Source organism: Tauraco erythrolophus, chromosome 20 (assembly GCF_009769465.1).
Source record: "Tauraco erythrolophus isolate bTauEry1 chromosome 20, bTauEry1.pri, whole genome shotgun sequence".
Taxonomy (NCBI): domain Eukaryota; kingdom Metazoa; phylum Chordata; class Aves; order Musophagiformes; family Musophagidae; genus Tauraco; species Tauraco erythrolophus.
In genome coordinates, this window is record NC_141484.1 from 3,371,184 (window position 1) to 3,383,297 (window position 12,114).

The 12,114-nt window shown below is 34.6% G+C and overlaps 1 protein-coding gene across 1 annotated transcript in view; it reads right to left on the minus strand.

Annotated features, from left to right (window-relative positions):
- The window catches only part of CEP112 (centrosomal protein 112), a 167,190-nt gene that overhangs the window by 116,217 nt on the left and 38,859 nt on the right, over positions 1–12,114 (minus strand). The window contains exons 12-17 of the mRNA XM_086624318.1: positions 11,382–11,525; positions 8,493–8,647; positions 8,045–8,174; positions 6,963–7,055; positions 6,078–6,137; positions 2,568–2,647 (exon numbers count right to left, since the gene is read on the minus strand). Coding sequence (XP_086480444.1) covers positions 2,568–2,647; positions 6,078–6,137; positions 6,963–7,055; positions 8,045–8,174; positions 8,493–8,647; positions 11,382–11,525 — 662 coding nt within the window. The remainder of the gene's footprint in view (positions 1–2,567; positions 2,648–6,077; positions 6,138–6,962; positions 7,056–8,044; positions 8,175–8,492; positions 8,648–11,381; positions 11,526–12,114) is intronic.

A 12,114-nucleotide genomic window follows, 5' to 3' on the forward strand; every position in this document is an offset into this window, starting at 1 on the left:
AAATCACTTTCATTATGCATCCATGTGGATAGGTTTGAAACTGCAACAGCACTGTTTGCTGTCACACCACTGGAAAAATAATAATAATAAAAGACCCCACTAAAACGCCTGCCACTTCCCTTCCTATGTGTCTGCAGCTGACGAGCTACTCAAGATACGATCCTGTGGCCATTTCAGAATCAAAGTGCATTCAGATCAAAGTAGTTTATGAGAAATCACTGATGCACCTACTGGGTTCTGAGCTGCAATTCCACAAGGCATCGTTTCTATTGAAGATGGTGAACTGTATTTTCACCCATCTCAAGGAAGATAAGGTTGTTTTCTAAAGGTTTACTGTGTCTGCCTTAGCTTGTAATTACTTGATCTGATTCCCCAAATAGTCAAAGAAATACAGAAAAATAAAGCTTTTTCACATAAGACATTAGGTTTCGTGAATTCATATTCATAGCAAGAACCTGTTAAAAGGACTAATTTTTGCAGCAATGGGAAAAAAATAAAAGCCATAAGGAAGCCATTCACTTCTGACACAAAAGTATCACTGCTCATTATGTATTATTTATGTACATATTGTATAGAAACACACACATGTAAAAGTCTTAATATTTTCCAGAAACATTGGTCCTAAATGAATGGCTTGGTTTCCAGAAAGCCAGCCTGGCAGGATTAGCAGTGCCTCTGTACTGGGCACGCGAATCCGTCCTCAGCAGCCATGGGGACTGCCACATCCGTGATCACAAACGTACAGATGCAAGACACGGAAGTTTTGCACCCAAATTGAAATCTGAAAGAACCAGCCAGCAGAATATGTGCTGGGCTTAGACTGGAGCACTATATTTCTGTAAATATAATACTTTTTTATCTTTAGAAGCACAAATCCACCCCAGTGCTTCTGCCAAATCCTGTCTCCATCTAGACAAAAACAAGGATGAAAGCTAATTTTTATTTCTATTCAATTACAAAATAATTACTTATTGGTATTACTAATTTCATTACCATCCTCAGTTTTGGCCAAAGGACTGACTCACAAAAACACAGGGTTGGAACTGGCCTCTGCTAACATCATCTTAACTCGTGGGCCTTGAAGCATCCACCAATAAACTGGGCTCTTGAACTTTAGCCTTTCAAATCTTTACTCTAAGCCAAATATTAAACCTAAGCTTAACTACAGCTAGGGAATATCTGAAATAAATGAGGACCTACTCAGTTATCTACAGAGCTTCTCAGCGCAGTGCTGTTGATTATAAGTGAGTTGAAAACGCCCAGCACACTAACCCACTTCACAAATACCTGCCTGAAGTGGAGCATCACCATGTTTACTCTGCAAAGAGAGCACCCAACGTGGGCAATAAATCCTGAGCAGCCACTGGACTGCAAAGACTTATTTTACTCACATAAGTCAGTGCAAGCTGACGTTTATTTGAAAGCCATAGAAGATAATTAATGCAGCTACATTATCAATGAATCAGATGTTAAAATACTAGAAGATTAAGTTTAGTTAATAAACATTCAATCTCCCTAAAATTATAAATAATAGTCAGTGTAAAGAATTTACAGATTAAAAGCTACAGTTTTTATTTGCCTACAGTGATTTAACATCTCTATTGACGCCAAATACCTAAGAGATTATAGAAATAAAGGAATACAGACATCAACCCTGTGACTTTTATTGAATGAAAGTATCTCCACAATTCTCTATCAGCCTAGATAAGATATGTTCTAACATTTAACTGAGTAGTTTTAGCAAATAACTTCTGGTTTGTTTCAGAACAATCTGTTTTCCCTAAAAATTATTTCCATAACGTTGAATTTAAACGGGATAAACATATGGAAATAATATTTTACATAATCAAAACCAGAAGCAGCATAACAAGAGTCAATCTTGTCATACGTGCATCTGCTGTATGTAAACCACCTCTGCTTAGAAAACATCAAACTTGTTGCATCTTGATTAGTTTTTTAAAGTGGAAGGTCAGCACAATAGCTGTTCCAAGTTAGTTAATGAAAAGTGTCTTCTGCTTCAGAAAACCATTTGTCTGATCCTTACCTCCATTTGAAAATTAAGTATTCACACAAAAAAGTGTGACATCAAAGAGGAAAAATCCACATTAAAGTTGTAATTTACAGATATTAAAATAAAATAAAATCACAAATATCATTTACTAAATCAAGTTAAAATATAATTTGAATAACTAAATCTCTCAAATTAAATTCTTCCTCTAAAATAGCCCAAAGCAATTCGTCTTTAACTTGGATTATTTGCCTACTATGTATCCATTCTAAACTGAAGCTGATCGCATTTATTTGACAGGGCAAGACCTGCTGACATCACTAACTTCAATTCTGTTTTACTCCTACCACTTAAAAGTCAACAAATTTGGGTGGCTTGGTTCTTGCTTTACTTTTCTAATTTTTATGGCCGACTAGAACCCTGAAGATGCAACTTTACAATGAGAATATAACCCAGACAAATTATAGGAGGGCAGATAAATGAGACAAAGCATAAGTTTATTTAATAAATTTGACTAAAATATTGGGGATGGTGCAACAATTATTCCATATTCACTTACTTCAAAGTCTCTTCCAGTTTGCGAATTTTCTTTTGAGTATCCCCTCTTTCTTTATCAAGATCATTCTGGATGTCATGAATCTACCATTTGAAGGAAAAAAAATACTGTATTTTAGCTAAAACAAAGTCTGATTAAAAAGAAATATGTTATTTTAATTTATGAAAACTATTTATTGTGCATATTTCTTTTGCACTGATGTAGATGACCTTCTATATATTTCTAAAATTACATAAAATGGAAGAATAAGGATTAACAGAGATGAGTATAAGAATATAGCCAACAAGACTTATTTTTCTTCTGAAAATGAATATTATTCTCTAGAATAAAGAAATAACAGTCATTACATTAAAAAATATATACTTTCTTTAGATAAATACAGGAAAGCATATAGGAATCTGCCTAAAATAATGTGTATTTCTTTATGGTGCAGAGTTCCTACTTACCAATTTGTGAATACCCAAAGTGAATTACTTTTTGTCAATTCTTACAACAATCAAAATACCAAACATCATGATAGTAAATAGCATTATTTTAGAATAATATATGCTCAAACATTAACGAGCTGAGGATAGATACTCTTCCTCAAAGTTTTACTTTTCTTAGAAGTGGTTTACTGCTAATGAACTCCTGACCCAGTGAAATTGAACCAGAGTGCTTGAATCATTATATAAAACTTTTCATTTTTCCATTTGGCATCCAAACATTAAAAACGCCATTTGGAAACACTGGGGTACAGCACTTTTATGTAAGAGTACAACTAACACACACACAAAAACCACACAGACACCTCTAAAATGAAAGAGCATCTTATCCCTCTTCCTTTCCATTTCCCCAAGCAAACGGTGCACTTCCAAGTAATTCTCCATGCAACTGCTGTTACACTGGGCAATATCTATATACACATATTTTAAAGGAATTTATACGCAAAAGTGAGACAAACAGACCTCTTGCATAAAAATCCTAAAAATACTGCTACAAAAAAAACCCAAACTTTGAAGAGCTTTAATTCTCCTCTATATGTTTGTATTTTTCCCCAGTATATTTCAGTTACCATTTAAATTTCAAAAACTATTTTAATTCCTATTAGTATTCAATCAATGCAAAATGAAAATGGCAACTTTCAAGACCTCACAAGGAACATATCCCAGCCATCTGAGAAAGTGCTTCTCCCCCTGTAAAGCAATACAGTTGCTGCAAAACATTGAACAAAATCTGACTACTACTTCCTACATTCACCAATAAGGAATAGACGTTTTTATGAAGAATTCTTTTCCCTGGTACTTTTGGATCAAGAAAGGAAAGCATCTTCAGAATTTGGCAACCTCCCAGGCACGATGCAAACCATGAGTTTGTATTTTTTCCCAAAGGCAGCTGCAGTACAAGAGCCTGTTTTGCTTTTCGGATCGCTCAAGTAACAACGTGACCTACTAAGCATGTTTTTCTTTATCAGATGGGGAGCACAGGAAATCTTTTATCCACTTACAATCATTTGCAATGTTACATGCTTTTAAGTCACTATAATAAAGAAAAATGTGTTTTAATAAGTGTATAGTCAGAAGCAGAAGAGTCTAGTCCAACGAAAAAACAAACGTAGAGATTCTCTACTGTAAGCAGTTCCGTGTAGGTGTTTACTACATGGAAGTCCAAATACTTAAATGGTTTGAAAGAGCCTCCAAACTGATGGGCTGCCTATCACAGAGTAAAGATGGTATTGCCAGACCTGGTAAAATTATATATATATTTACCAGCTGGCTCGAGAATGGCTCTCAGGAATAATCTGTCACTGTTCTTACGCTTAGCTGGATGTTTGGAAAAACAAGCGGTAGATTATTTATAAAAAGCAGGTGTTTCCTTTGCTTGTAAAACCATTTAGCCTAACTGGTTCCTGATTCAGCAGATAAGAACATTTAATCAAACAGTGACATTTAGGGTTACTATCTTTTGTTTGATGTTTAAATATCCTAGGAGGCAATAGCCACTGTAGACTAATAAAGATTATTAGATAATGGGTAGGTTCTCAAGTGAACAGATTGCACCAGAGACTTCATGATTCCTTTACTTGAAGCTTGGTTTAGTATTTTATGGGACAATCTATGCTATTTTATGGATTTATATCCATAGATTGTTCACATGTTTTTTTTTTTCTCCTCCTTTCTCAAAGATTTTCTTTCAAAAACACAGTTACATCAAAATTTATGAACAGGCAAACTGCTGTAATGTTATCTATGAAAAATAAAGCGTTTAATTTCTTGTTTACTGATCTAGAGTTACAACTTTCATATCTGTGTTTACTGGTGTAGACTGATTGCTGACATGCTCTTAGCCCACGCTAAGTAGCATTCTCCCAAACGATCCTCAGACCTCATTCAAAATTTACTCAGGACAGGCACCCCTGCAGAAAGGTGATACGGATGCATCCACCTTATTGTCCAGAAACAAAGTTTAACAGTGTAGATATGAACCATTTGATGGCATTTGGACTTGGTGCCTGGAAACATTACCAGCTACATTTAATCTGTACTTATCTGCAGAGGAAATGATGTATTGCAATAAACCAATGTCCACTATACTTCAGTAGCTAGAAAATATCCAAATTATGCTAATATAATTTTATTGACCTGCAATATTATTCCACTCCTAGGCTTTTCTTGAGGCCAATGTCCATAAAAACCATGACTTGTCTAAAAAGACAAATTTAGGCTGAGATTAGATCAAAACACACCTTGGAACAAAAAGGTACTTGACTTCAAGTCAGCAGAAGGCACTAACTCTAACCAAACACTCACTATAATTCATGTTGCAAATGCTATTACCAAGTGACAATGACCGGAATTCATTATTTTATGTCATAAATTTGCCACATTTGGAAGTGACAGGTTTGAATAACACATCCTTTCTATTAAATAGGTGTCTAACGCACCCTCTCACTAAACACTGCATGAGTTGAACATAAAACGTCACTAAAACTTAAGTTTAATTTGAAACCTGTTGATGTTTAAAGTCTAAAAGAGCAGACAGTATTTGCAAAGTGGTTTAAGATGAAGTGGTTTTGATGATAATTACATTTTTTTAATTTAAGTTTCTGATGTTAATGCAATGTTGAGAAGATATAGAAAACACATTCAAATCATAGGAAAGTATGGAATAAAGACAGATTGGGAAAAAGAAGTATGGAAGAACATAGGAAGACTGACAACAGGTTGGCTAAATTCAGTTTAGTTTGTTAGCTAAGATCAGGTGCCAACAAAAGAAGTGTACACAAACAGGACAAGCTTACAGCAGCGCTGCTTTGGTAGAGCTCTCCCCACTTCCTTCATTTGCCTAGAATCAGAGGCGATGTCTCTTACTTAAAATCTTCCTTGAATTTGTCCAATTATTCTTCCAACCCATGTGAAATGCTTTAATTCCAAAATTTACTTCTTTAGGGATTTCAGAATTTAAACCTTTAGCTTCTGTGTACAACAAAACTGGAAATGTGCAAAAGACAATATGTTTTCTTGGAAACACTACCTGTTTTTCATATAAACGCTCCAAGTGAAGTTTGTCCTGTTGAAGCTTGTATTCTTGATCCTGCAAAGGAAGAGATGTGTATTCTAAATAAACAAATCAAATTTTTCTTTCATTTCAAAGCAGTCAGTAAACATACACACATTTGCTATTATACAGAACAGTCCATAAAAATTAAAAATCCACTTTATACCATGATTTAAAAAATACTTTGACATAACAAAGAAATTCAACCAATGCAAAAATATCCACACATAACAAAACTATCTCAAAAGTCATGATTTGTGTTTTCTATAGAGAAATAGCAATTTGTTCTCCTGAGCTATTAACATGCCATTCTGTACTACATCAACTGTGAAATGAAAGACATCGGAGGAAAAGTAGATGTCAAAACCCAAATGGGATTGATACATGATACAGATGTTGAACTCATTATCCTGAGATAGGAGGGTTAATTTAAATGTCTACAGGAAGATGGAATATTGAACTGAACTGTTAAATAGCAAAAAAAAAAAAAAAAAAAAAAATTCTGAAACTTACTTAAAAAATGTTTACAGTTTAGGGAAAAAAAAAAATGTATTTGTAAGTCTTTGACATGTTTCTCTATAACCCACTGATACACATTTATACTGTTTTAACATGTGAAATCCAACAAACAGCCAAACAGTCCCGTTCTGCTCCTCCCCACCCATCAAGTGATCTCTTTTACTCATACTTTGAAAATCAACCTTTAAGCACAAGGTGACACTTCACATATTTCTCTGAATAAATTACACACAGACACACAGGTTATATGCAAGTGCATTTCAGTGTGGCTATCTGAACATTCACATCCCTGGAAAAAGTACTGAGGGCTGGTCATCCTCGAGTGGGAAATTTAGGGCTCACCCTCAGCTCTTGCTCTTTTTGATGTCCTGAATCTTGTAACTGTTGTTTTAATAGAGACACACACTGCTGTAATTCTTTAATTGCATCAGATGCCTGTAGGATTTAATAGAAAAAGGAATTTTTGTATTACATTCCTCATTAAGCTCTACAGATACATCTTTTATGTTTTTAAATTTATTTCTCAAAGGTGCCTGTAAATCAGAATAAATTATCAACTTGGGAAAAAAACCTGTATGAGTTTACGACTTCGAACATGTCACTTCAGTCCATCTGGTGAATTTAGAAATGTAAATAAAACCACAAAAATACCCCTAGTAATAAAAAAAAACCCCTCCTTGGGGTTAACCATTGAAAGAAATACTTTGTAAATTAAATGGAGTAAAGTATCATCAAAGCTCCTAGAATTCCAGTAAATAAATGCAAAAGACCCCATTTTTCCTATTGCTGTAACGATTAGCAGATTGTTTTCAAACCATGAGCCTTTTCTACAATTATTTAACTTAAAAATTACATTAAATATATACTATATACCTCCCTATGCATATTTGTAGATATCAACCTGATAGATGTTTTTATAGAATCGAATGAGAATTCTAACATTTTGGATGGAATGTACACTTGCAGAATTTAAAAATAATTTCTTAAACACATAAATATTTAACATCATGTTCCACATTAAAGAGGCCTGCAAGACAGTTTCTTCCTGGGAAAAAATATATTCCCTCACCGAAGAAGCCTTATGGAAACATTAAGTCTTTAAGTGCACTGAGGTCCTCTGGTATCTGGAATTTTTACAGAAGTACAAAGAAAATCAACATATTAATTGTACCTTATCTGAATCAGCTATGGAAATACCACCTGTATGCACACATACACACACCCACCAGAATTATCAGTCAACTTCAGATGATTTTTCAAATTTAGGAATGAAATTAAATCACTTTTTTAATAAAAAACACCCAATTTATGCACATGAATGACTTAAGGAACTGAACAGTTCCTTGGATTTATTCATAAACATTACACTTAGATTGAGTGTTACAAAATGAACATTTTAATGCCTATTATACATGGAAGCATACCTTGGCTGCAGACAGAGCATGTTCCTGCTTTATAAAATTTATATCAACATCATATTTACTTTGTAGTTGTTGAATGTTCTCCTCATATTCCTGTATAATACAGTCCTTGTCTTTCTGCAGTGAGCTGTGCCTACAAGTAGTAAGCAAACAGAATATGGAAATCGCTTTCATATTTTGGCAATTTGCCTGCTCAGTATCAATTCTAGAGCATGGAGCTCATTATAACACAATGAAACACCTATAAATAAAAGAAAGATAACATCCTTCTTACAATGGTCTTTTGGGTCAGCTCCAAAATGAGTTTTATATCAATTAACACATTTTCATGACAATTTTCTAATGCCAATTACCATTCACTGAGTTCTCGAAATAAAAATTATTACTAACGTTGACTTTTGGAAATTCCATATTCTTCAATGTTAAAAACCAGCGACTTCTATTTAATTACCTTGCTTTCACTTCCTGAAGTTCAGAGCATACCGCCTGGTAACGTTGTTCTGCGTCAGCCTTTTCTTGAGATAATTTTTGACGCTGTAAATTACTATTTTCAGCCTCAACAGTCAACTGCTGGACACGAGCCTCCAGTCTTTTGGCCGTCTGGTTCTAAAAGAATAGGTCATTGTTGAGAAAACACCAGAATAAATTCGGGTATACCCCTGTTGTTATTCAGTAGCCTGGAGCAACAAAGTTCTTTGGCAACACAAGAGTTACAATAGCAAAGCTGTCATCAATCATGACAGTAAATTCTATGTTGTACATTTAAAAAAAAAATATATTTTTCAAATCTATTCCCCCTGCAAAGTAACATGTCTTCTCCCCTAAGCTAAACAGTATGTGCAACTGATTTCTAAACTACAAGTCTTTTTAAATGGGAGGGACTAGAGATATTTCTATGGAAAACTAATGGATGAGAACACACGTGAAGCAGGTTTAGAGCTTCCATAAATCAAAAAGTATGTTACCATTAGCAATACGTACAACCTACATGTGGGAAAGAATACTTAAAGAAAAAAACTATATCTATAAAAAGATTTTACCGCTCATTATGGCAATAAGCATCTATAAAAGTCAGCTAGAAAACATATTAAACTGTAGAGCATCCAGGGAAATCTGTAGCTCTTTCATGCTAAAGTCTTCTATTTTTACGACCATCATATGTTTACAGACATAGAAATAGATATATCACACTTCTAAACCTAAACAAGGAGCAATGCACTTAGGTTGCTAAAGAATTACAGATTTTAAACAACTGCCTTTTATGTGCACATTTTGGCAAAACCACATCCAAGGATGTAAACAATAAGACACAGTAATATCCTGCAAATCTGCAGCAGAGAGAACATTATAACACAAATGCTACGTTAACAGTGCAAATGCTATCTAGCTGTGCTTCAAATTAATTAATAAATATTAACTCAATGATTCACCAATAATCTTGTAAGGTTAAGTAAACCCTCTCCATTTTATTCCTGGAAAAGGAGGCACATGGAGAAGGGAAGTGTTGTGCACAGGAATATAGCAGATCCGTATCTCACCACGTCTCTGCTGGTATACCTTTCCCTAATCCACTTCTCCATATCATTTGTTTAATTACAGTGATTTCCTTTCAATAAATTACAAACTACTATGAGAAGTTGTATCTTTTTCCCAGAACTTCATCTCCCAACACAAACAATTTTAAAACCGAGCAGAATGAGAACAGGCAGGTAGCATGAGACCACTCTACCTCCCATTCTTCCCTAAATTTATGTTAATATGCACAGGAATGAGAGAAAAACTCCTCAGAAGGCTGGAGTCAAAAAACAAGACACAGCTGTCCTTCCAGGATGTATCATAGTTATTTTTATACCAACAAAGGTCCGAAGATGAGGGAAGTGGAACAGTGTAAAAGTAAAATAAAACCGCAATTATCCAAACATCTGCCCTCTCACGTCAGTGCCCCAACGGGCACAGAACCGTTACACGGGGCTGGACTAACACAAGAACGTCACACAGCCACAATGGCACCGGAATTTTGTCAACTGGCCCAAGATATTTCATGAACAGCAAACTTTTCCATCAATGCAAAGCCAGCTGTGCAGTACGGGGTTTTATTTTTTTGGGGGGGAGGTTGTTTGTTGTTTCTTATTTGATTTGTTGTTTTGGGGTTTTTTTTGTTTGTTTTGGGTGGGTTTTTTTTGAAGAATGACAATAACAAAAAAAAAAAAAGAAGGAAAAAAAGAGTCATATCTAACATATCACCAAATATCATCACTCCTCCCTAGCCCCCCACCCCTCAAGGAAGTTAATACTTGCTCAGGGCACAAACCCTTACTTATCAGTTCTATGGTATTAGTTAAACTGTTCAGCCAATTTCACTTGCTAGCAGCAATGGCATTCTGACAACGTGAAACTCTGAACAAGGAAACTCTGAAATATCAACAAAAAAAAAAAACAGAAGAGAGAAAGAGAGAGAGAGAGAAAAAAGAAAACTAATTTCCAGTGACAGTCTAGTCTTTCATCTTAAGCCCTGCCTTGAACTCTACCTTGTTTAATTATTAAATCAGAAGCTGCTCAGCAAGATCTGTCTAGTTTTGATGGTTCTTAAATTCAATCTTGCTGACAGACTGTGTCCATTTTTCTCTGTATTTACTGTTACCTGTGACATGATCTGAATGCTAATTTTTAAATTCAACATTCATTAATAAAGGAATAAATTTTGTTTGACATTGTCTTTTCACTCATTCAATTTTCTTCATACCTCATCCTGATAAAAAGTACAGGTTGCTTTCTTGAGGATACTTGATAATTTTTTTGCTTTTTACATCATTTATATAGCGAGCACAAAATCCAGATTATACCTGCTTACATGTTTCTAACTATTCTAGGGAAAAAATGCAATAAATCTGAATAATACAATAATTATTTTTAAACCCCTTTTTATTTGATCTTTAATCTAACAGAAGAATTTGATCACTCGAATAGGAAGTCAGTAAGAAGTCACATGCAGCTATGAAAATAGATGTATTGCATAAATCCTTTTTATGAGTCTACAAACCTACAGAGACAAAAGTTCCGCTAACTTGAACCAAAAAACAGTGAGAAATGCTAGAAACAGTCCTTCAATACAAATATATATCTGCACATTATTTATTGAAGGGATGTACTTCAATGAATTTTATCCAGGGGAAAAAAAAAAATCCTTGGTTGCCAGGACACTGTTCTCTCCCAAGACAGAACATCTGCATCAAAAATACTTCTCAGCTCAACAGTTTTCTGTACATTTTTGCACAAACGCATGAAATTTGAATATTGCAAGAGACACTTGCTGTCGTGGCACATTTTTAAAAAAACTTACAGTTGACTTTGTCTGTTCCAAATAATCTTCCTCCATTTTGTTCAGACGAGCATTGGTGTTCTCAAGCAGCTCCTGCATATCTTCTGTGTGCTTCTTCTGAATATTAAGTTTCTCCTTTTCCACCTCAGCCACAGCATTGTGAAGCTGCATCACAAAAACATTACCAAATAACAAATGGCATATAACACTAGCATTTGGAAGTATTACACTATCACAGTATATAAACAGAATAACAGTTTATAACAAGCACAGGCCACTTTTCTGTCCTCTCTAGCAAAACCAGATCATTGTCTCACTAAATAGGTCCACTAAGACTCTATAAAGCAGTTAGTTAGAAGTCATTTAAAAATGTATAGGTGACATTGCTTATCCATACAGAATACTGAAACACATACATATTTTTGCAATTCTCTGCTATTCTATTTGTTTACATATTTCAACTGAACACCAATGACTGTTGCACAAAATTAATGAATTTCTACTACAGAAACACTAATATTCTCCCCAGATACTTACACTGCTGCTTTATCTGCCTCTCAATTTGTGAGAAGCTGGAGAGCCTTGACTATCTACTTGCCTAGTAAAAGAATTATTTGTGTCATTACTAACCCTTGATTTATCTTCTAAACACCAGTGGCCTCCCTTTCTGGTTAAGCAGCCTCAAATCTTTTCAAATTAGCATACAAAACTTGTATGGTGTATTGGTTGTGTAACACTTATTACGTATTTCTCA